Here is a 20478-nt window from a genome sequence, read left to right on the forward strand (position 1 = left end):
GGCGCTAGGTCGGGGGGCCGCCACGTGTCCCGGGAGGTTGGGCTCCCGGACTCGTTGGCTTAGGAACGAAGGCAGCTCCCTATGCCGTTTAGTGGGCCGTCCCGTTCTCGGCCCAGCGAACTTGCTGGGCTTCCCTTTGCACGAGTCAGGCCCGTCAGGGGTCCCGGGTTTATACCCTCGTCACCTGGCCACCAAGGGAGAGGAGGATCGTAGGGAGCTACTGCAGTGTGTAGGAATGAATCAGAGGGGGCTTGTAGGGCATGGACACCAAAGGAGAGGAGGATCGGAAGGGGGCCGCTGTAGGGACGAAGCACGGCGGAAGACGTTCGGCATCGTTCGAAAAGAGGAAGAATCGTCGGAAGCTAGGGTTCCACATAATTTGAATATGAAGAGTCCAGATTATACCTACTCTGTTGGTTTCAGTGGTGGATGCAGGATGGGGGCTAAGGGGGCTGAAACAATGGAGATGTTAATTTATGTGAAAATTTAATGGTGATTTGATGCTTTTGCTACAGTAATTTAGGTGTAATTAGCTGCTCTTAGTGGGGGCTGGAGCCCCCCAACCCCCTTAAGATCCGCCGCTGGTTGGTTTTCCCTCTCTTAAGGAACCTGAGTATTTTTTTTTACAAACCTTACAACTAGTTAAATTTAACTAGAATTATTGCTAACCTGTTGGAGTTGCTCTAAAACAAAATAAGTAGACATCCTTGCACAAGTCGAACAAAAGGTTCGGTGCTACATCACCTGACGAGATTACAAAATGTTTAGCCCTCCTAGAAAAAACTCTTCCTTACCACCAACTATCAGGGCCCTATTGCAGAGGCTTACTTGCAAACAGGCTCACGGCAGGGTTACCCAATCGAGATTAAGCCCAAGTACCCAAGTGACAGTTTTGCTTGGATTCCAAACAAAGCATCGCGACGAACGGGTCTGTCCACCCCAGCCGGGACCCGGCCGACCGACCTCAGTGGATGCAGATAGTTCGGTCAGCGGGCGTCTTGTGTCTGTCGATAAGCTCTCCCCCGCCTGCCTACTCTGACTGACCCCCCTCATGGAGGCAACGCATCTGGCGTTGACATTGCATGGCCCCTGCCCAAAGTCATTAACAACGCCATCGTTTTTCCCTTCCTTTTTTTTTCTGTGCCTGCCTGTGTGAAAAGAATTTGTTTGTTGCATTTCATGGTTAGCAGGTTAGGTTAGGTGTGATTGACTGCGACCATACGAAAACCTAAGCTTGAGGTGTTAGATTTCAATTAATCGATGCTTTTCTTTTTGTGTTGCAGATGCAGACTTTGCTTTCTTTATTAGAATTTTTTTGAAATAAATTTTCATTAGAAAATGGGTGATGGCAATGCAAGGTTCTGTCACACCCTAAAATTTTTGAATTTCAAGATGTGATTGAAATTAAAAATAAAACAATAATTTTCTCCTAATTTTAAAATTTTCCCAACATTTATTTTCTTTACAGAGAATTTAGTGTAAAAGAAAATAGATTGGTTTTTTTATTTAAATAAGGTTATTTTGTTTGTGTTGCATTCATGCTGCAATGCATTATTTTATTTGTTTGTTCAATTTGAATTTGAATTCTCTGAATTTAAATTTAGCTTGAATTGAATTTGTTTGAATCAGTTTCAAAAATGCAAAACCTTTTTTTTCCTCAACTTGTTTTCAGCCCAACAAGCCTATATCTCCCTCTTTTCTTTCCCCTGCAGCCCAACCCGCGCCGGCCCGAAGCACCTCCCCGGCCCAGCTTTTCCCGGCCCAGTCCAGCGCTCCCTCACGCCTCTCCCTTCCATCGACGGGTGGGTCCCGCCGGTCGGACCCGTCTTCCCCGCCGTGCCGAGCCGGGACTCGCCCCCCGAGTCCGGGTGGAGCACGCACCGCTCCGGCGTGGCGCGCACGCCAAGGAACCCCGAGCCCCGCCCTATATAAGGCGCCCTAGCTCCCCGGTATCGCATCGAAGCCGCAGCGCCGCCTTCGCTCGCAAACCCTAGCTCTAGCTGCCGCGCCGCCACCATTGGAGCTCGGAAGCTCGGGTCGCACGCGTCTCGCCGCTCCGCCGCTTCCCCGTCGAGTCCACTCGCAGCAGAAGCTTCGCCGTGTGGTGAGGATTCCCTCCGGCTCTTTTCCCCCTCCCTTACCCTCTCCTTCGCGCGAGATAGCTCGCCGTCGCCGCCCTTCCGCCATGCATCGCCGCAAGCGCTGCCCCGCCCGCTTTAGCTCGAGCCGCTGCCCTAGACGCGTTCGCCGTGCCGCGCGCGTGCTCCCAGAGCAAGACCCGAGTTGAATCGGGGCCGGAATCACGTAGACGTGACACGCCGGCGATGCTCCGCCGCCTAGCTCGCCGCCGGCAGCCTTGCGCCGCCGCCAACCCGCCCCATCAAACCCTAGCCGTCTGATCTGCGATCCACGGCCACGATTAGATCTAAACTCAAGTCAAACCTAGCCTTACCAGTCAACCGGGCCAATTTTGCAAAAGAGCCCCTAGGCTTTTTGGAAATCGACCCTCCATCCACCGCAGTTCAAAACTATTTCTGTTTTAGTCCAAATCTTTACAGAAAACACCCCGAGGTTTTCTAAAATCGAGCCCACCATCCAAAGCTTTAGTTTTTGCTTGCTAGCCCTTGTAGTTTAGGTTTAATTTCGTTTTAGTCCCTGGTTTCTTTAGAGCTAGCCCCTAGATGTTTAAATCTATCGCAAACAAGTCCCTAGAACTTGTTTTAGCCATATCTTTCACGTTTCAACTCCGTTTTCACCGATTCTTGCGCTCACGTGATCCTTGTGACGTGTGCAATAGCTTTATAACCTTTTTATCCTCTATGAGCACACTTTGTTGTGTCTCACAAATATTTTTTCCATTAGTCCTTAACCCTTTGGTTAATCGCGACTAAATCCTTACTCATAGTTTATCCCATAGTTTCCACGTGCTAGCTCCGTTTTCCGTGTTTCTTGCACTCTTGTAACCGTAGCAGCGAGCTCTATCCATTAGTATGCTCTTTTAAAGCCTTTCTTTTGTTCTGGTGTATTGTTCTTAGTTGTATCTTTTTGTTTGCTTTGTATGGTTGCTCGTTGATTGCTCCGAGTAGAAGGATCGCTGTTTGAAAATTGAAGATCAAGAGTTCCAAGTGAGCAAAAGCTGAAGAGCAGTAAGAGTAGCTTTTCGTTGGAGAAAGACAAGTGACCCTAACCATCCTTCTGTCTATGCTTATTTACAAGAGTATTATGATGATTTAATTGGAACATGGAGAACCACCCAAGAAAACCGTACAACCACAATACTATATGGCTCTGGTCTTGGCTAAGTAATTAGATGAACTATATATTGTGTTGGGGTTGTTTCGCTTGGTGGTTATGAGTTTGTGTTGTGGAGCGGGTGAAGGAAGCTGTCGTGGGGATTCTAGGGGTACCCACAGCCGGGTGGCGGAACGCACCCGCCTATTCCCAGTGAGGGAGTACTCGGGGAAGTACTAGGCAATGGGGCTAGATCTACGCTGAGAAAGGGGACTCAAGAACACACGATTTAGAGTGGTTCGGGCCGCCGGAGCGTAATACCCTACGTCCACTGTGAGATGTATTGTTCTGGGTTGTGTATGAACCTATCCTCTGCTGGCCTTGGCTCTTGCTCAGCCTGAGGTTTTCTAGCGGCGTCCCCCCCCCCCCTTTTATAGATCAAGGGGGAGCGGATACATAGGGCGTTGATGCCCCGACAGGTGGGCCCAACGTGACTGTGGCTACAGCGGTAGCGAATCTTTACTGCTGCTCTCCTGACTCAGGGGGGTCTTTTCTTGTCCCGTCAACTAGGCGCTCGTTGGAGTAGCGTAGCTTGCGGCGTGGCCTGCTGAGCCCATTATGTAGCGTCATAATGGGCGAAGCTGAGCCGTCGTATCCATCTGGCAGACGCAGTATGGGCGGCGCCAGCGGCTCCACTGCCTTGGTAATACGCGATCAATAGTATCCCCCGGTCAATGAAACGCCTCAGCTTCTGTCATATCAATGCAGACGTTTACCTACTGCAATAAATGCAATGGTGGGTGAACGTTGGTATGGAAACCCAAACGGCCATGTCTTGCAGACACGTGGCGGCCCCGGACCACCCCGACGCGGGGCGTCGATCTCTTCCCTTAGCGAGGGGTCCGGTTATTATACAGGGGGTCCGGGACCCCATGTGGGGTCCGGGACCCTGCGGGGGTCCGGTCTCCTCGGGGAGGTCCGGAGTCCCGACTGCTTGCGCACGAGTTCCTGCCTTTTCCGGGACACGTGGTGTCTCTGGACCTTTCCCAACTGAGGAACGGCCCAGGCCGCTGCTGGGAGAACAGGATTCCGGACCGCAGGGGTCCGGTTGTTTGGATGTAGTTAAGGATAACTTATAAGATCCTTGCCTAGACACAGTAAGAGGTGGTACCCCAGTCCTGGGGTACCGACAGAAGCTGTGTCTTCTAAGGGACCGCAAAGGCAGGGACCAACACATACATATAGGGATTCTTCGGAAAGGCCTCGTAGCGTCCCTATGCAATCACACCTCGGAAGTGTGGTATTGTGCCTAGCTAGCACATTGCGTTGTTGGGTTCAAAGTTCTTCGGAACTTTTACACGAATTGTGGTGAAAGTGTACAACCTCTGCAGAGTTAAAACTAACCGGTTAGCCGTGCTCACGGTCAAGAGCGGCTTGGACCCTCACATGATTAATAAACTTAAAGATGGATTTAAATCACTTTCTGGTTATTTCTTGTGGCCTTGCTGAGTACCAACCATAAGTGTACTCACCCTTGCTTACTGCTGCTCAGAAGGAGAAAGTTGTGGTGAAGTCTTTTTGAAGATGTTGCTGAGTTTTAGGCGTACACAACCCCCAGTCGATTGCCTGTGAAGTTGAAGTCATCGTTTTCAGGATAAACTGTATAACTCTGATAATCTTTTAATTGTTGTTTTTATGTGATACTGTTACTGATTATTCACTTATAATGTCTCTATATGTATGAAACTTGATCCTGGTATACATATAGTTATGTATTCGGTTTTGTCCTTAAAACCGGGTGTGACAGGTTCACTGCTGAATGCTGATGTGCAAGAGAAATGGGTTATGACAGCTGATACATAGGGTTTGTTTACTTGGTGAAAAGGTTTGGATTTTGATACTGTAGCACATTTCATTGTTACTTGACAAATAATGTCTAATTATAGACTAATTAGGCTTAAAAGATTTAGCTTATGCTAATCAGTTAGACTATGTAATTAGTTATTTTTTCAACTGCGTGTAATGCTCCATGCATGTGTCCGAAGATTTGATGTAACGGACTAATTAGGCTTAAAAGATTCAGCTCATGCTAATCAGTTAGACTGTGTAATTAGTTATTTTTTTAACTGCGTGTATGCTCCATGCATGTGTCCGAAGATTCGATATAACGAACTAATTAGGCTTAAAAGATTCAGCTTATGCTAATCAGTTAGACTGTGTAATTAGTTATTTTTTCAACTGCGTGTATGCTCTATGTATGTGTCCGAAGATTCGATGTAACGGTTATTGTGAAAAAAAAATTGAGAACTAAACAGGGCCATAGTACAACCAGAGTGGCCAACAAAGGATTAAGTAGATCGAGAAAGGTTATGCGCAAAATCAATAGATAAAAATGCATGGGGCCATCTCTATACTCGGCGCTAGGCAAGGCAGCATGCCAACATCTAGGAATCACGCAAGCTATGCGATGGAGACAATGCAAAAAGGTCAAGCTGGAATGCCGCATTGCAGTGCAGGTGCAGGGAGGAGGACCTACAAAAGGTAGGACGCTGTGGCTGGCGCAAAAAGGCAGCGGGCAAGCGGGACCCCTATGGCTCTTTCCATCTCAAGGATTAAGAAAAGGGGGTGAATTCCATTGCTTGTCAGGGATCTGGATCCGGCGACGAGCAGCCAAGATCAACGACACCGCCAGCGACGATCAGGCCAGCCGCCTGCAAAGAATCCCATGCCTTTTTTTCTCGGACCAAAGGAATTGCTGCTACCGAAGGACAGAAACCCATTGCGATCTTGCAATGGGCGATTTCAGTGGTTTGTAGGTGGGAGTGGGACGCGACCTGTCCTTTGCCACGATCCGAACGCAGATCGTATGATTTGCCATTACCATCAGTGTGTAGGTTGTCCGTCCAGCTGCATGTTCAGCAACATGAGTCAGTGCAGTAGGGCCAGGAAGCGAGCATCAAAGATTAGATCAGAGCATAAAGATGGTTTGATTTACAGACGGGGACACATGCGTGCGTGCGTTCCTCACGCTCTAAACAATGGTCCCGTCGAGGACACGAGCAGCCAGCCCAGTCACCAGCAGCAGGTGTGCGAGTACGGACAGAACAAAGGCATGCTCTGACTTGCAAGCAACACCCACCCCGCGCCTTGTCCGGCACACGAGCTGGTGGCTCCCTCCCTACGGACCCTACCCTTTACACATGCCGTTTCGCACACCATATCACCACCAACACAGCCAGAACACACGGCAGGGCTTCACTCACAGAACACACGTATCACAAGTGCAGTTGCCACCGTTCCAAAAACCATGGACGTTTTCAATTTTCATCATCTCTGAACTCTGATCTCACCACACGGCACAGCACGGATGTTCTAACGCTGTAATGCGAACCTAAAGCGAAGCAATTTACATACAAAACATTCATCGGAATGGGGCACGGGGATCGGCCGCTCGCCGGAGGATGCTGCCGTCAGAACTCGGCCGTGTTGCCGCAGGACGAGACGCCGAGCTCGCGCTGCCGGCGCCGGAACGACATGAGCCCGTCCGACACGATGCTCCCGCCGCAGTCCTCCCCGTCGCCGCACTCCAGGCTGCTCCCCGTCAGGTCGTTGTACTCGCCGTCCTCGTCCAGGTCGCCCCGCATGGCGCGCAGCGTCTTGCGCGCCATCTCGCGCCGGACGCCGGCGCCCTCGCCCGCCACCACGCGTCGGAGCGCCCGGTCCGCCCCCGCGGCCCGCGCCAGGCCGCGGAACCGGAGGCTGCCGCGGCTCATAGCGTACATCGCCGACACGCACCACTCCTCCAGGTCCGCGGCGCCGCCACCGCCGGTGGCGTCGTCGAGGATGCCCGCGACGGACGCCACGGCGCCCGCGTCCATGAGCGCGGCGCGGTCCTCGGCGCAGGCGGCCACGTTGCAGACCACCATGAGCGCCAGCCGGCGGATGGGGCCCGGCTCCGCCGCGCCGGAGGCCACGGCCAGCAGCGCCTTGGGCGCGCCCGGGAAGCGCGCCACCTTGGACTGGTTGACCGCGGCGAGGGAGAGGTGGTAGAGCGCCATCCCGGCGTCGCGGCGCGCGCGGGGCGGGTGGGCCGGGGAGGTGAGGAGGTCCAGGAGCGGGGGCACCGCGCTCAGCACGCCGATGGCAGCGCGGTTGTCCTCGTTGAGCGCCAGCCCGAACAGTGCCCCCGCCGCGTGCTCCCGGGCCTCGGGCGCCGAGGCCCCCGACCGGAGCACCTCCACGAGCGCCGGCACGGCGCCCGCGCGCACGATGCGGACCTTGTTGGCCGGCTCCAGGGAGAGGTTGACGAGCGCGGCCGCCGCGTCCACCCGCGCGGCCGCGTGGCGCGGGAGCAGCAGCACCCGCCGCAGCGCACCGAGGAGGCGCGGCGTGCACAGCGCGCGCCGCCGCTCCGCGCTCTCCCGCGTGGCCTCGCGGAGCGCGCCCATCGCCGCCGCAACGATCCCATCCTCGTCCGCGTCCATCACCTTGCCCACCACATCGTCCTCCAGCGGGTCGACCGGGGGCGCCGGCTCCGCCTCCACCTCCACCTCCCTAACTATCCGCGGCTGCAGCGCGGCGCCCTTGGCAGGCCTCGCGCTCCCGCCGTCCTCCTCCTCCGCCGGGACGATCTCCGAGGACGACCCATACGACGAGGTGGACGCCGGCGACGAGTACGACGAGTTGGACGAGCTCGCCGCAAGCACCGCGGCGCGCCTGGCCGTGGTCCTCACGGACTTGGCCGCGGCCGCCGGGGGCATCGCGCGCAGCACGGCCTCCCGCGCGGCCTGGGCCGACGGCGGCGCCGGCGGCGCGCGGCCGACGCGCGCGCACCAGGTGCCGATGGCCGCCCTGAGCGCGGAGTTAGGAATCATCGTCCCGGCGCCCCCGGGGTCCACGCCGTGGGGCACGAAGGCGAGCTCCGCGCAGGCCTGGAGGCACGCCCGCTCGAAGGTCTTCCCGGACGGCAGGATGACCGGGTCCGCCATCAGCGCGCCGGAGATCGGGCACAGGAACTCCTCCGGCACGGCCTCGGCCGCCCACGTCTCCGACCGCGCGGGCGAGGCGGGCGCCGGCGCCGCGGACGACCGGGACGACGGCGAGCACGGCGCGCTGGTGCCGCCGCTGGCGGCGCGGTGGAGCGGCAGCTTCCAGCGGCGCGGGCGCGCCGCACCCATGGGCCGGCGGCGTGTGCCCGCGGGAGTGGGGGCTATTATTGTACAGCTAGCTTGCTTAGCAGCGGCGGGGGAAGGAGGAGGAGGGTTCTTTCGCGGCCATGACCTTTTGCTTTTTGTTTTGTGCTCGGTGCTCGCTCCTTTTGGGGTTCGGGTGCTTTGTTCCTCGGCTGGAGCTTGGGGAGTGTGGAGCGCGATTGGTTTAATGCGCCGGGAGGGAGACGGCGCGGCAGGAGCCTTAGCCTGGAAGGGATTGGTGGGTGCCGGGACCCGGGAGTGCGCGCGCGGTTTGGGCTCGGCTACTCGCTTGGCTGGTTTTCTTCGGCTCGGTTTCGCCTGAGTGCGGTGTCGAATGCTGGGATTGGTCGCGGTAGCGTCGCATTGACTGGACGGCCGTCGTCTAGCCGGCCGGGGTAGGATTAGGAAGGCACGGTGGCTGGCCGCGGCAGGTGCCCGGCGGGTGCGCGCGCGTCCGCTTGTACATTCCGTGGCCATTGGCTCGGCTTGACGGGCGGGCGACAGGCCCAACCGAGCTCACTTGCAGTTGCAGCCAGCCAGCCACGGCCGGCCCATTGGTGGAGCAGCAACTCCTGTTGTTTTTCACCGTGCGGTCGTTTTCATCCCAGGCTGACTGACAAACTGGGATGAGATTGAGCGTCCCCTGTCCCGGACAGACTCAACATCTCGGCGTCCAAGTCCTGATTTTTATGGACAGGAACCAGCCGGACGCTTGAGGATCGAAGAGCCGACCGAGTCCAAGGCAGCAGCCTCGGGGGTTCTATACATCGGACATGCGAGTGGATTCGATTTACCCGTAGATGTCGTGCCCCGTCCCTCGCCGTCTCTGTCCCTCTCCGTTTCCACCCGTCTTCGTCTCCTCTGCTGCGTCCGCCGCCTCCACCCCCCTCTGTCTCCCCCACGTCTCCTCTGCCACCTACGCCCGCCTCCGTCGCCACCCCCATGTTCCTCCGCCTCCTTCGCCGCCGGAACCGCCTCCGCCAGAGCCGCCGAAGTCCGGCCGCCGGAGCTCACTGGAGAACATTGTGCGATGTGGCTTCAATTTTTCGCATATGCGATGAATAGACCTCTCCGCGGTCTCACCATCGCCTCCTCTCTGCGACGCAAGTGCCCTTACCAAAATGATGAGTATACTATATATGGTTATATAGTAGTATTTATTTTATTTGTCTTTTGGTTCAATACGAAGCAAACTGTGGTCCAAATATGCTACAAAAGAGAAAACGTGCCGCTCGATTGTTGTCTTTCGATCCAATCTGCAAATCACAGCGCGATCTTTCTGCTTCCACCGTCACCGCTCGCCAAGTATGATGTGAGTCGTGACACTTCCATCTTCTAGATTTCGCTAGGCACTCGTAGACTGCAGCGACCAAGCAACGATCGAGCAACGCAATGCTCAGATGTCCCACTCGCATGGCTTGGCACCCTGGCTGGTGCGGTGGTTGTGTCTGTCACTAGGGCCTAATTCATAGTTTCGCTCGGGGCCTCCAAATTTACCGGTACGGCCCTAGTCTCCCGGGACTTGGCGCGTGGGTGTCTTGTACACTATCCGTTAATTTGCTGCTGGATACGAAGAAACTGAAAACCTCTATTGTGGTGAGTACTGGGCGAGACAAGACAGATCCAGCCGCTCGCGTCGCCTCCGCGAGGGCGACGAAGCGGCGCCCAACCCTAGCCGCCGCCGAACTTCTTCCCGCACCCCCCAGCCGCGCCGCCGCCTGAGCGGTCGGCGGGCAAGTGAAAGGCCCTTGTTTGGTTTTGGTAATTGAGTGACAACTTAGGTAGACTAATAAGTATTTATGTTGAGATACATAGGTGATTAGTCCACATAAAGACACTAGTATGAGCAACATGTGCCATGGAGGAGAAATGAATAAGTGTTAATGCTATGCTCATATAGTGTGATGAAGAAACTCATTACATATGAGACATGACAAGGAGTCATGTGACCAAAGTGGAGAAGATCAAGACAAGGCTTGGCTTGATGGACCGGTTACAATGGTGAAGGGCAAGTCAAGGCTTTGAAGCGAGGGACCGCGAGGCGGTGAAGCTTGAGCAAGACTTGACACCGATGGACCGAGGAGACGGTGAAGAGCGAGCAAGGTCAAGATCGATGGACCAAATAGGTCATGTGATAATATGGAGTGGATCATATCATTCAAGAAAGATCAAGCCAAGTGTTGACTCATGATGATGATCAAAAGTCTTTATGGAGATTGGTGCTTGTGTGGCATAAACATTTGGGAAGATGAAATGGAATGCGCAAGGCAAAGGTATGACTTGTAGGGCATTTCATTTTACCGGTCAAAGATTGTGTAGAGAAGTGCATGACCGGATTTAGGATAGATTGTCGTACTATTAAGAGGGGCAAACTTGTTTGTATATCGGTCATCTAGTGCCACCTGAGCGATCTAACATTGCGATGTTGCTAGGATCGAGTGGCGTGGTGAGATCAAGTGAAAATCCTTTGAAAATAATTATAAAAATACTAACACACATGCACATGGTATTGTTCACTTGGTGTTGTTGGTACATTTACCAAGGAGAAAGTGTTGGAGTTGATGTTGATCAACTTGGGGAATTAAGAAAGGCTTTTCCGTGTTCTCTGGAAATGAGGTTGGATCTTAGAGTGGAATACTGCTTTAATCCATTGTGTTTTGAATCAAATATTCAGTTGGATTGTGTATTCCTCTGAATAAACTTTTCATAGAGTCCAAGATCACATAATTTGGACATCGGAGCTAAGAGTTATGGCCGTTTTACCGAGGTTCGTTTTTGCTGAAAATGTACATGCGGACGGTCCTCTTCTGGAGGGCGGACGGTCCGCCGTTGTTTCGTTTGAACTTGAATAGAACCATTTTTTTGCTCTATTTGTGGTCCAAAGTGAACTGCGGACCGTCCGGGCCATGGGGGCGGACGGTCCGCCTTTAAAACCTGAAACGGGCGCAGAAACTTGGTCTCTCTGTATGGGGTGTCAAAATGTACTACGGACGGTCCAGTCCTTGGGGGCGGACGGTCCGCCTCTTATTGAAAATTCTAGGACAGAAACACTGCAGTTTCTATGTGTGCTCACTTTTTGAACAGCGGACGGTCCGTCGTTAGGGTGCGGACAGTCCGCCGGTCACTTCCAGATTTAGTCAGAGACATTTGCAAATCGGTTGGTTCGAAGTTTTGAACCGCGGACGGTCCGCCCCAGGGGTGCAGACAGTCCGCCCGGGGCTCTAACGGTCGACTCTGACACGCAATCATTGCAGTTCTAGCCGTTGGTTTTGAATGACGGACGGTCCGGTCTCTGTGAGACGGACAGTCCGCGAAACCTCTGTTTTTACAGAATTTGAGTGTAACTGTTAGTTTGGGACTTCCCTCTAGAAATAGAGGCGGTGGCCGGCCATTTGAGAGGTTGAGCACCTTGGGGACTTGGTGTCCTTGTGTGAGAGTGCTTGAGAACCCTCCAACTCACTTGAGTTTGGAGCAAATCATATTCGCTAAGTGAGAGAGCGATTCTAGTATCTTGCTTTAAGAGATTGCAAGGAATTGGCACTAGGTGATCGAGTTGCAAGCCGGTGGTGCTTGTTACTCTTGGAGGTTGCCACCTCCTAGATGGCTTGGTGGTGTGTCTCCGTTGTGAAGCCCGCAAGAAAGTTGTGCGGTGCTCCGGAGAGGTGATTGTGAGGGGTATTGTGCTCACCACGCGGGAGCCGCGAAGAGCAACTCTAGTTGAGCGAGACGCGAAGAGCAACAAGTTGTCCGGCCAGATCATATGCTAGAGCTCGGTGTGAGCACTCCACGTGGGAGAGTGTGACTTGAGAGTCACCACTAGCAAGAGGACCGGCGGCAACCTTGGAGTTTGTCTCAACGGGGATTAGTTTGGTGGCAACCAAGTGAACCTCGGGATAAAAATCACCATGTCAACTTTGTCTACTCTTCTCGGTGGTTTACATTCTCCAAATCACAAGTCTTGCATTTACATTCATATATATCTTGTGCTTGTGTAGTTGCTCTAGTGATTAGTTAGCTTGTGTAGCTTGCTAATTATCTTCTTACTTGTGTAGCATAGAAGTAAAGATCTTAGTGTAACTAATTATCTTGTGTAGCCTTGTTTTTTAGAACTACTAGTTGTGCTTAGATTTTGCGAACTTTGCATACTAGTATGTGTAGGAGCTCCCGGTGTGTGAAGTACTAGTTGCATAGGTTTATGTGACCTTGCAAACTAGAATTGTGTAGGTGAGCTCTACCTAGCCCGGCACCTTAGTTGCTCAATTAGAATCCCTTTGTAAGGTGCAAATTTTAGATAAAGGGGTGTAGTCTTGGCTAGACCGATTAGTTTAATTTCATATTTGTTTCGGTTAGCCGGCAATATTTTAAGTTTTAAAAATGACTATTCACCTCCCTTTAGTCCGCCATCTCGATCCTACAGCAAACCGCGCGGCCGCGGTGAAGGCGGCGGCGAGCACCTTCTCCCCTTCCTCCAGCGGCTTGGGGCAGGCGCGGCCGTCCGGTCGCCTGGGGCGCCTTTCGTCGGCGTCTTGGCGGCGGCGGAGGCTCGGGCCTCCAGATCCGGCGCCGCCCCGGCCGGATATGGAGGCTGCGTGGCGGGGGCACGCGCCGGTGGCGGCGGGGGCGGCAGCCAGCGTTCTGATGGCGGCGGCGGCTGTGGCTGGCGCGGGTGCAGTGGCGCCGGCTATGGCTGCTGTCACAGAACAGTCCAAATAATACCGATCAAGTGCACTAATTAACCATTTAACTTAATCCTCCAATAATGCACTTCACCAGTACACTCAGACTGCCTGCTTTAACCAGGATCGGTTGCACAGGAACTCTCGCCAAAAGACGAGCACAGGTGATTACAAGCAACAAAAGTTTTCAAACTTAACTTACAACCAGAGTTAAACAAAAGTCTTCAAAATTAACTTACAATAAAGTTTTACAAGCCAGAGTTACATTTCGAATACAGAGTTCAAACACAGCGGAAAATACAAAACAGATTAAAACAAGTTCGAAATACCGCACGGTAGATAACGTCGATGACAAAAGACAAGCTTCACATCTTGCCCACTGATGTGAGGCTCACCTGCCTGCACTTCACGGAGAAGGCGGAACCCACTCGAACGTCCAACCTGGAGGAAGAGGCTGACCACTCCAGGACGCACCGATTTCCTCGAAGTCTTCCGGAAGACAACCTGCTCAGAAGGGTTACAACCAAACCCTGAGTATTCTAATACTCAGCAAGGCTTACCCGTCCATGGGTATACTTAGCCCATTACCTAGACATGCATAGCTCTTTGGCTCTGGGTTATTTTGCTGAAAAGCTACTAACACTGGATCCTTACTTTCAATATTTTAGCTCCAATTGTGTTGATAGCTAGAAACTAGGTTGGCCTAATTCTCTAGAGCACACATGGTTAATCATATTATCTTTTCAAGAATATCAACAAAAGTCCAACTTTTCTCTTGCTGTCCTTTCAATCCTTACTACGATGCGACGCATTGACCAAGGCTCTCATATCCGCGAGTCACGGTGAATCGATCCGATTTAACCTTGCAAGGTGGACCTAACTCACACGACACGTGAAAACCCCGTCGGGCCACACACGTCAACTGTTCCCATAATTACCCCGAAGTCTGAATCAAGCCCGCAAGCACCCAGATGATGAGCCCCGCACGTGCGAACACCCAGTGAACCCGTGGGCTACTTCACCATCCGTCAACCCTACCCAGCACCGCAGGTCGAGACCCAGATTCCGACGCAATTAAGGTAATTAGCTTACCGGTTTCGACTACCTCCTACTTCCGGCATGTGGTTAGTACTGTTCAATCCTCAGTCAAAGGGCCAACAACGGAACGGTCCTCAATCGACGCAGGTGGAGACTCAACTTTCCTTAATCAATAATCATGTCCAACTTTACCTCCGCCCGGTCTCCAATTTCCCTTCTCATTGCATTATTTCTCATAACACTGCCTGAAGTAACAACCATATATCTCGCGGGTGACAGGAAATCACCCGTCTTCTACCGAGTTTACTTAAGCATAGCAGTGCTAGCGATACCTACACTAGTAAGGACACTGGGTAATCAAGATTATGCATCTATGGTTCCAATCCATTCCTTGAACGTATATGCACAATACTTTAATTATAACATGGAGTAATTAAAATAAGGGATATGCTCCGGGGCTTGCCTTGCAGGTCAGCGGGGTTAGCGATTTCTTCAGGAGCGTGCTCGACTGCGTCCTCCTGCTGTTCACCCGCTTGCGGCTCCTGGACCGGCTCAGCAACCAGCTCGTAGGCGACTTCGGTGTCGGCGGCTACACGAGGAAAATATGCCATGCAGGAGTTATAATGGTGCAAGGCACTCAGGAGGCAATGTAATGCGAGTAAAAGAAGACATGACGGCAATCATTTAACGAACAACCATGAAAACTAGCGATAAAGGAAACGACTTGGCAACGATTTATTAAAGATTTAAAATACGACAAGCAAACAGAACCAAATATTTCTCAAGGGTAACCTATTTTGATCCTACTGCAAGAACAAAGGTTAACTGAAACCAAGCCAAAATTAAAAGATACAAAGTAGGAAGTAAATTATTTTGGCCCTAGCATAACAAATTGAGGAACAACAGATCCACGAACATGCACATAGGATATGCACCTGGAAATTTTTCAGTGAACTACACATGCAACAAGTAAGCTACCATAAAATTTTCAGGATTTTTAGATAAACCAAACAACCGATACAAAATAATCTAGCTTAAACACAAACCCTAAATTTAGCAGGGGCCAAAGTGATATTTCACCTGCACAAAATATTTTTCTTCTGAAGATCTTGATTTTAGAAACCTAACAAAATTTGGTTTGCCATTTTAGGATTTTCCTACACTTTTCTAGCAATTATCAAACTTTCACTCAAATCAACCAAAAAGGAAAACAAAAACTAGAGCCACGGGCCCCACCCGTCAGCGAAATAAAGAGAGAGGGAGGGGAGAGAGCTCCCCTGCTCTGCTCGCGTGCCCGGCCGCTCACGCCGGCGGCGCGCCTGCGCGCGCGCGGCGGCCATGGGCCGGCCAGCGGGGCAGCGCAGCGGCTCGCGCGCGGAGCCAGCGCGGGGCCCGCGGCCGAGCAGGGCGCGAGAGAGGGGGGGCGGCCAGGGCGCACGCGCGGCGGGGCGGGAAGCGCGCGGGACGGCGCTGGGCATGGGCGGCGGCGCGGCGTTCTCGCCGGCGGCAGCGCAGACCGGCGAGGGGGGCGGGGCGCGCCGCGGCCAGGAGAGCCCGGCGGAGCGGGGGCGCACGGCCGCGCGGCTGGGACCCGCGCGGAGGCAGCCCGCAGCGGGCGCAGCGGCGGCGCCATGGCGACCACGGCGGCGCGGCTGTGGTCCAGCACCGGCGGCCGCGGAATCGCGCGGGGATAGGGTTGGAAAGGGAGAGGGGCACGCGGAGAAGCTCACCGGCGACTCGATTGGAGCGGAGGGAGGTCGGGGAGGGGAGCTCGACGGCGAGGCAGAGCTTCGGCGCGGAGCAACAATGGCGGTCGGTGACACAGGGGCCGATTCGGCTCGGGGTTGGCGCAAACGGGTCCGTGGAGGGACGAAGGAGCTTCGGGGCGAGGTCGCGCGGCTTGGGGCGTGGGGAATCGAAGCACGGCGGCGAGGGGGTGGCCGGAATCGGCACCGGCGCGATGAGCGGCAACTAGGGTTGCTCGGCTCTGCTGTGCTCTCCGTGCGACGCGAGGAAGGGGAACGGGGAGGCGAAAACGAGCATGACTCCGCGCGGATAAGGACGGTGTGCGAGCACGATGGGCGAGGTTCGTCGGCGCGACGCGTGGCGACGCCAACGTCGATGGCCGGCGGTGAACTGACCAAACGGGGGCACAGTAACCGAATTTGTGTGATTTTAGCCGACTTTGACCGTCCAAAGCTCCAAATTTTACATTGGAACATGAAATTTGGCCAAAATAAAAGTTGTAGAGGACGAAAAAATCTACAACTTTGCTTTTGGGCGAAAGTTGAATTGAAGCTCGGATCAGAGACAAAAACGCGATCGAACACTGCTAAATCGATGTTTACCGCGCGAACACGATTTACGCTAACAACAAGATTAACTCCTAATTAGCGAATCTAAGCTCATGATTAGCGCTCAGTAACACTGGGGTGTTACAGCCTTCCCCCCTTAAAGGAATCTCGTCCCGAGATTCAGACACGATGGAACGTATAAGATAAGATGGGGCAAGTGAGAAGTACCTTGATGAGCATTTAAAAAGTCCGGATACTTGGATCTCAGAAATTCTTCTTTCTCCCAAGTAGCTTCTTCTTCGGAGTGATTACTCCATTGAACTTTGTAGAATCGATTAGTTGTGCGACGAGTAATCCGATCCTTGCGATCAATAATCTTGATAGGATGCTCAGGATACGTGAGATCAGACTCTAATTGAATTGAGTCACTATCAATAGCTTCAGTCGGAACTCTCAAACACTTCTTGAGTTGTGATACATGAAAAGTGTTATGAATTGCTGAAAATTTTGCTGGAAGATCCAACCGGTAAGCTACAGGGCCACATCTCTCCACAATTGGGTATGGACCAATATAGCGGGGTGCTAATTTTCCTTTTACTCCAAATCTTTGAACGCCTTTCCAAGGTGATACTTTTAAGTATACATGGTCACCAACTTTAAAGACGAGTGGATCAGTCCTTTTGTCAGCGTAGCTCTTCTGCCGAGACTGCGCGATTTTCAAATTTTCTTGAATAAGGCGGACTTGTTCTTCGGCTTCTTGAACCATGTCAGGTCCGAAAATAGTTCTTTCCCCTGCTTCGGACCAATTCAAAGGGGTTCGACATCGACGACCATATAATGCTTCAAATGGTGCCATTTTGATACTCTCTTGATAGCTATTGTTATAAGAGAATTCAGCTAATGGCAAACATTGATCCCATTTTTGTGGATAGGCTAAGACACATGCACGGAGCATATCTTCTAAAATCTGATTGATTCTCTCCGTTTGGCCATCTGTTTGAGGGTGGTAAGCAGAGCTGCGAATCACACGAGTTCCTAAGCAAGTATGCAATTGTTCCCAAAAGCGAGCAGTGAATTGGCTTCCACGATCAGAGATGATAGTCTTGGGTATACCATGCAGGCATAAGATACGCTCAACGTATAACTCAGCATATCTTTTGGTGGAATAACGAGTACTGACTGGAATAAAATGTGCTGACTTGGTTAGTCTATCAACCACAACCCAAATCGAGTCGTAACCTTTTTGGGTCCGAGGTAACCCAACTATAAAGTCCATACTAATATCTTCCCATTTCCATTCAGGAATACTCAAGGGTTGAAGAGTTCCTACTGGCTTGAGATGACTAGCTTTAACTCTGCGACAGATGTCACATTCGGACACATATTTAGCGACCTCTCTTTTCATCCGAGTCCACCAAAATTGTTGTTTCAGATCCTGGTACATCTTGTTGCTACCAGGATGGATGGACAGTCGGGAAGTATGAGCTTCATCAAGAATTTGCTTTCGGAGTTCAAAATCCTTAGGTACCACTATTCGGTTCTTGAACCATAACACATTCTCACTATCTTGGTGAAAACAGTTTACTTTCGGATCTCCTTCTAATAATCTTCTTTGAATTTCCTTTACTCCTTTATCTTTCTTTTGTGCTTCAATGATCAAATCACGAAGAGTAGGAGTAAGTTCTAGATGAGCCAATGTGCCATGGGGTACAATGCTCAAGTTTAGCTTTTCCATCTCAAAACAGAGAGACTCACTCAAGGGTATAGCAGTGAGGCAATGACAGTGAGCCTTGCGGCTTAACGCATCAGCAACCACATTTGCTTTTCCTGGATGGTAGTGTACTTCAAGCTCATAATCTTTAATCAACTCGAGCCATCGTCGTTGACGCATGTTCAGATCAGCTTGAGTGAAAAGATACTTGAGGCTCTTGTGATCTGTATAAATGTTACACTTGGTGCCCAGAAGATAATGTCGCCAGATCTTCAAAGAATGGACTACAGCTGCTAATTCCAGATCATGTGTGGGATAGTTCTCTTCGTGACGCTTGAGTGATCGAGAAGCATAAGCAATCACCCGATTCTCTTGCATCAGAACACAGCCAATTCCGGTGCCCGAAGCATCACAATAAACATCGAATGGCTTTGTAGTATCTGGTTGAGCTAAGATTGGTGCTGAAGTAAGTAGAGTTCTTAACTTCCGGAAAGCTGTCTCACATTGGTCACTCCAATAGAATTTGGTACCTTTCTTGAGAAGTTCGGTCATAGGTTTAGCAATTCTGGAAAATTCCGGTATGAACCGACGATAATAACCCGCTAACCCTAAGAAACTTCGGATTTCAGCCACTGAGGTTGGAGCCTTCCAGTTCAGTACATCCTGTACTTTACTGGGATCAACAGAAATACCCTCAGTCGTGATAACATGACCTAGAAATGGAACTTCCTTTAGCCAAAATTCGCACTTGCTGAGCTTAGCATATAGCTGATGTTCCCTAAGACGTTGGAGTACTATATGAAGATGCTGAGCATGTTCTTCTTCCGTCTTGGAATAGATTAGGATGTCATCAATGAATACCACGACGAATTTATCCAGCTCTGGCATGAACACCGAATTCATGAGATACATGAAGTAGGCTGGAGCATTGGTTAATCCAAAGGACATGACCAAATACACATAAAGACCATAACGAGTGGAGAATGCTGTTTTTGGTATATCTGATGGCCGGATTTTGATTTGATGATAACCAGATCGAAGATCTATTTTCGAGAAGAACTTGGCACCGGCTAATTGATCAAAGAGAATATCAATGCGAGGAAGAGGATATTTGTTTTTGATGGTGACCGCATTCAAAGGTCGATAGTCCACACATAATCGTAACCCATGATCTTTCTTTTTCACGAACAAGGCTGGACAACCCCATGGTGAAGCACTGGTTCGGATAAAACCCTTATCTAATAACTCTTGCAACTGAACTTTCAACTCAGCTAACTCACTTGGAGTCATTCTGTATGGTCTTCGAGATATGGGCGCTGTGCCGGGCTGTAACTCAATGACAAACTCAATATCCCGATCAGGAGGCATGCCTGGCAAGTCCTCCGGAAACACATCGGGGTATTCACAAACCACCGGAATTACTTCCAGAATCTTCCCCTCAAGATGGTATATGATAGTGGTTGGAATTTCACGCTGGGAAAGATGAATATTCAAAATGCCATGTGTGGAAGAATTGATTCGGACAATTCGAGATGAAGTATCAAGGATAACACGATGCTCCTCCATCCAATTCATTCCAAGAATGATATCTATTCCTTGGTTTGGAAGAACAATGAGATCGGTCTGGAAAACTTTCCCACCTAGGTCAAGGGATACGCCCGGAACACATTGACCGGCTTTTAACGGTGCACCCGGTGCATGAATAATATATGGTCTTTTCATGTGGGTTACTTGTAAGTTGAGCCGTGCTACACATGCTTCGCTGATAAATGTATGAGATGCTCCGGAATCAAATAACACAACAACAGGGCGCTGGTTAACGGAAAACATACCCGTCATTACTTGAGTACCGTCAGTAATATCTTCCAATGCAGTGTAGTTCACACGACCAGTCTTTACAGGTACAGTCTTCTTCTTATTACCTTGGGTACTAGAGGTTGAAATTGGTGTAGGAGGCTGGTAATTGACTTGTCTGCGTGGCATGGGACAATCACGTGCAAAATGCCCAGGAAGCCCGCAGTTATAACAAGGATAGTTGCTGGGGCGTACAAACTGCGAAGAGGGAGGTCTCTGCCCTTGCTGTGGCGCTGGGAGACGTGGTACCCACGACTGCTGCTGTGGCGGCCTAGCAACCCAACGGCCTTGCTGTGGTGGATAACTTGGAGCCCGCTGACTTCCTGTCTGTACTAGCTTGTACCTCTGGGGCGCACTGCTGGAAGATCCAACAGGTGCCTTCCTCTTTTTGTCTGCCTTATGAGCTAAGGTAGCATCTTCTTGAGTAATAGCCTTATTAACTAGCTCGGTAAAGTTGGCACAGGTTGTTAGAGCAAGTTTGT

The 20478-nt window shown here is 51.6% G+C and overlaps 1 protein-coding gene across 1 annotated transcript; it reads right to left on the bottom strand.

The window, feature by feature from the left end:
- Positions 1-6485: 6485 nt before the first annotated feature.
- Positions 6486-8666, bottom strand: LOC120660581 (U-box domain-containing protein 39-like). Its single transcript, XM_039939156.1, has one exon. It carries the CDS (start codon positions 8406-8408, stop codon positions 6702-6704), a length of 1707 nt encoding a protein of 568 aa, XP_039795090.1. The 5' UTR covers positions 8409-8666; the 3' UTR covers positions 6486-6701.
- Between the last annotated feature and the right edge of the window lie 11812 nt (positions 8667-20478).

The sequence above is a fragment of the Panicum virgatum genome, chromosome 2N (assembly GCF_016808335.1).
Source record: "Panicum virgatum strain AP13 chromosome 2N, P.virgatum_v5, whole genome shotgun sequence".
Lineage (NCBI taxonomy): Eukaryota > Viridiplantae > Streptophyta > Magnoliopsida > Poales > Poaceae > Panicum > Panicum virgatum.

Excerpts from the sequence above, each read along its gene's own strand:
- LOC120660581 (XM_039939156.1), bottom strand. The coding sequence starts at position 8,408 with ATGGGTGCGGCGCGCCCGCGCCGCTGGAAGCTGCCGCTCCACCGCGCC.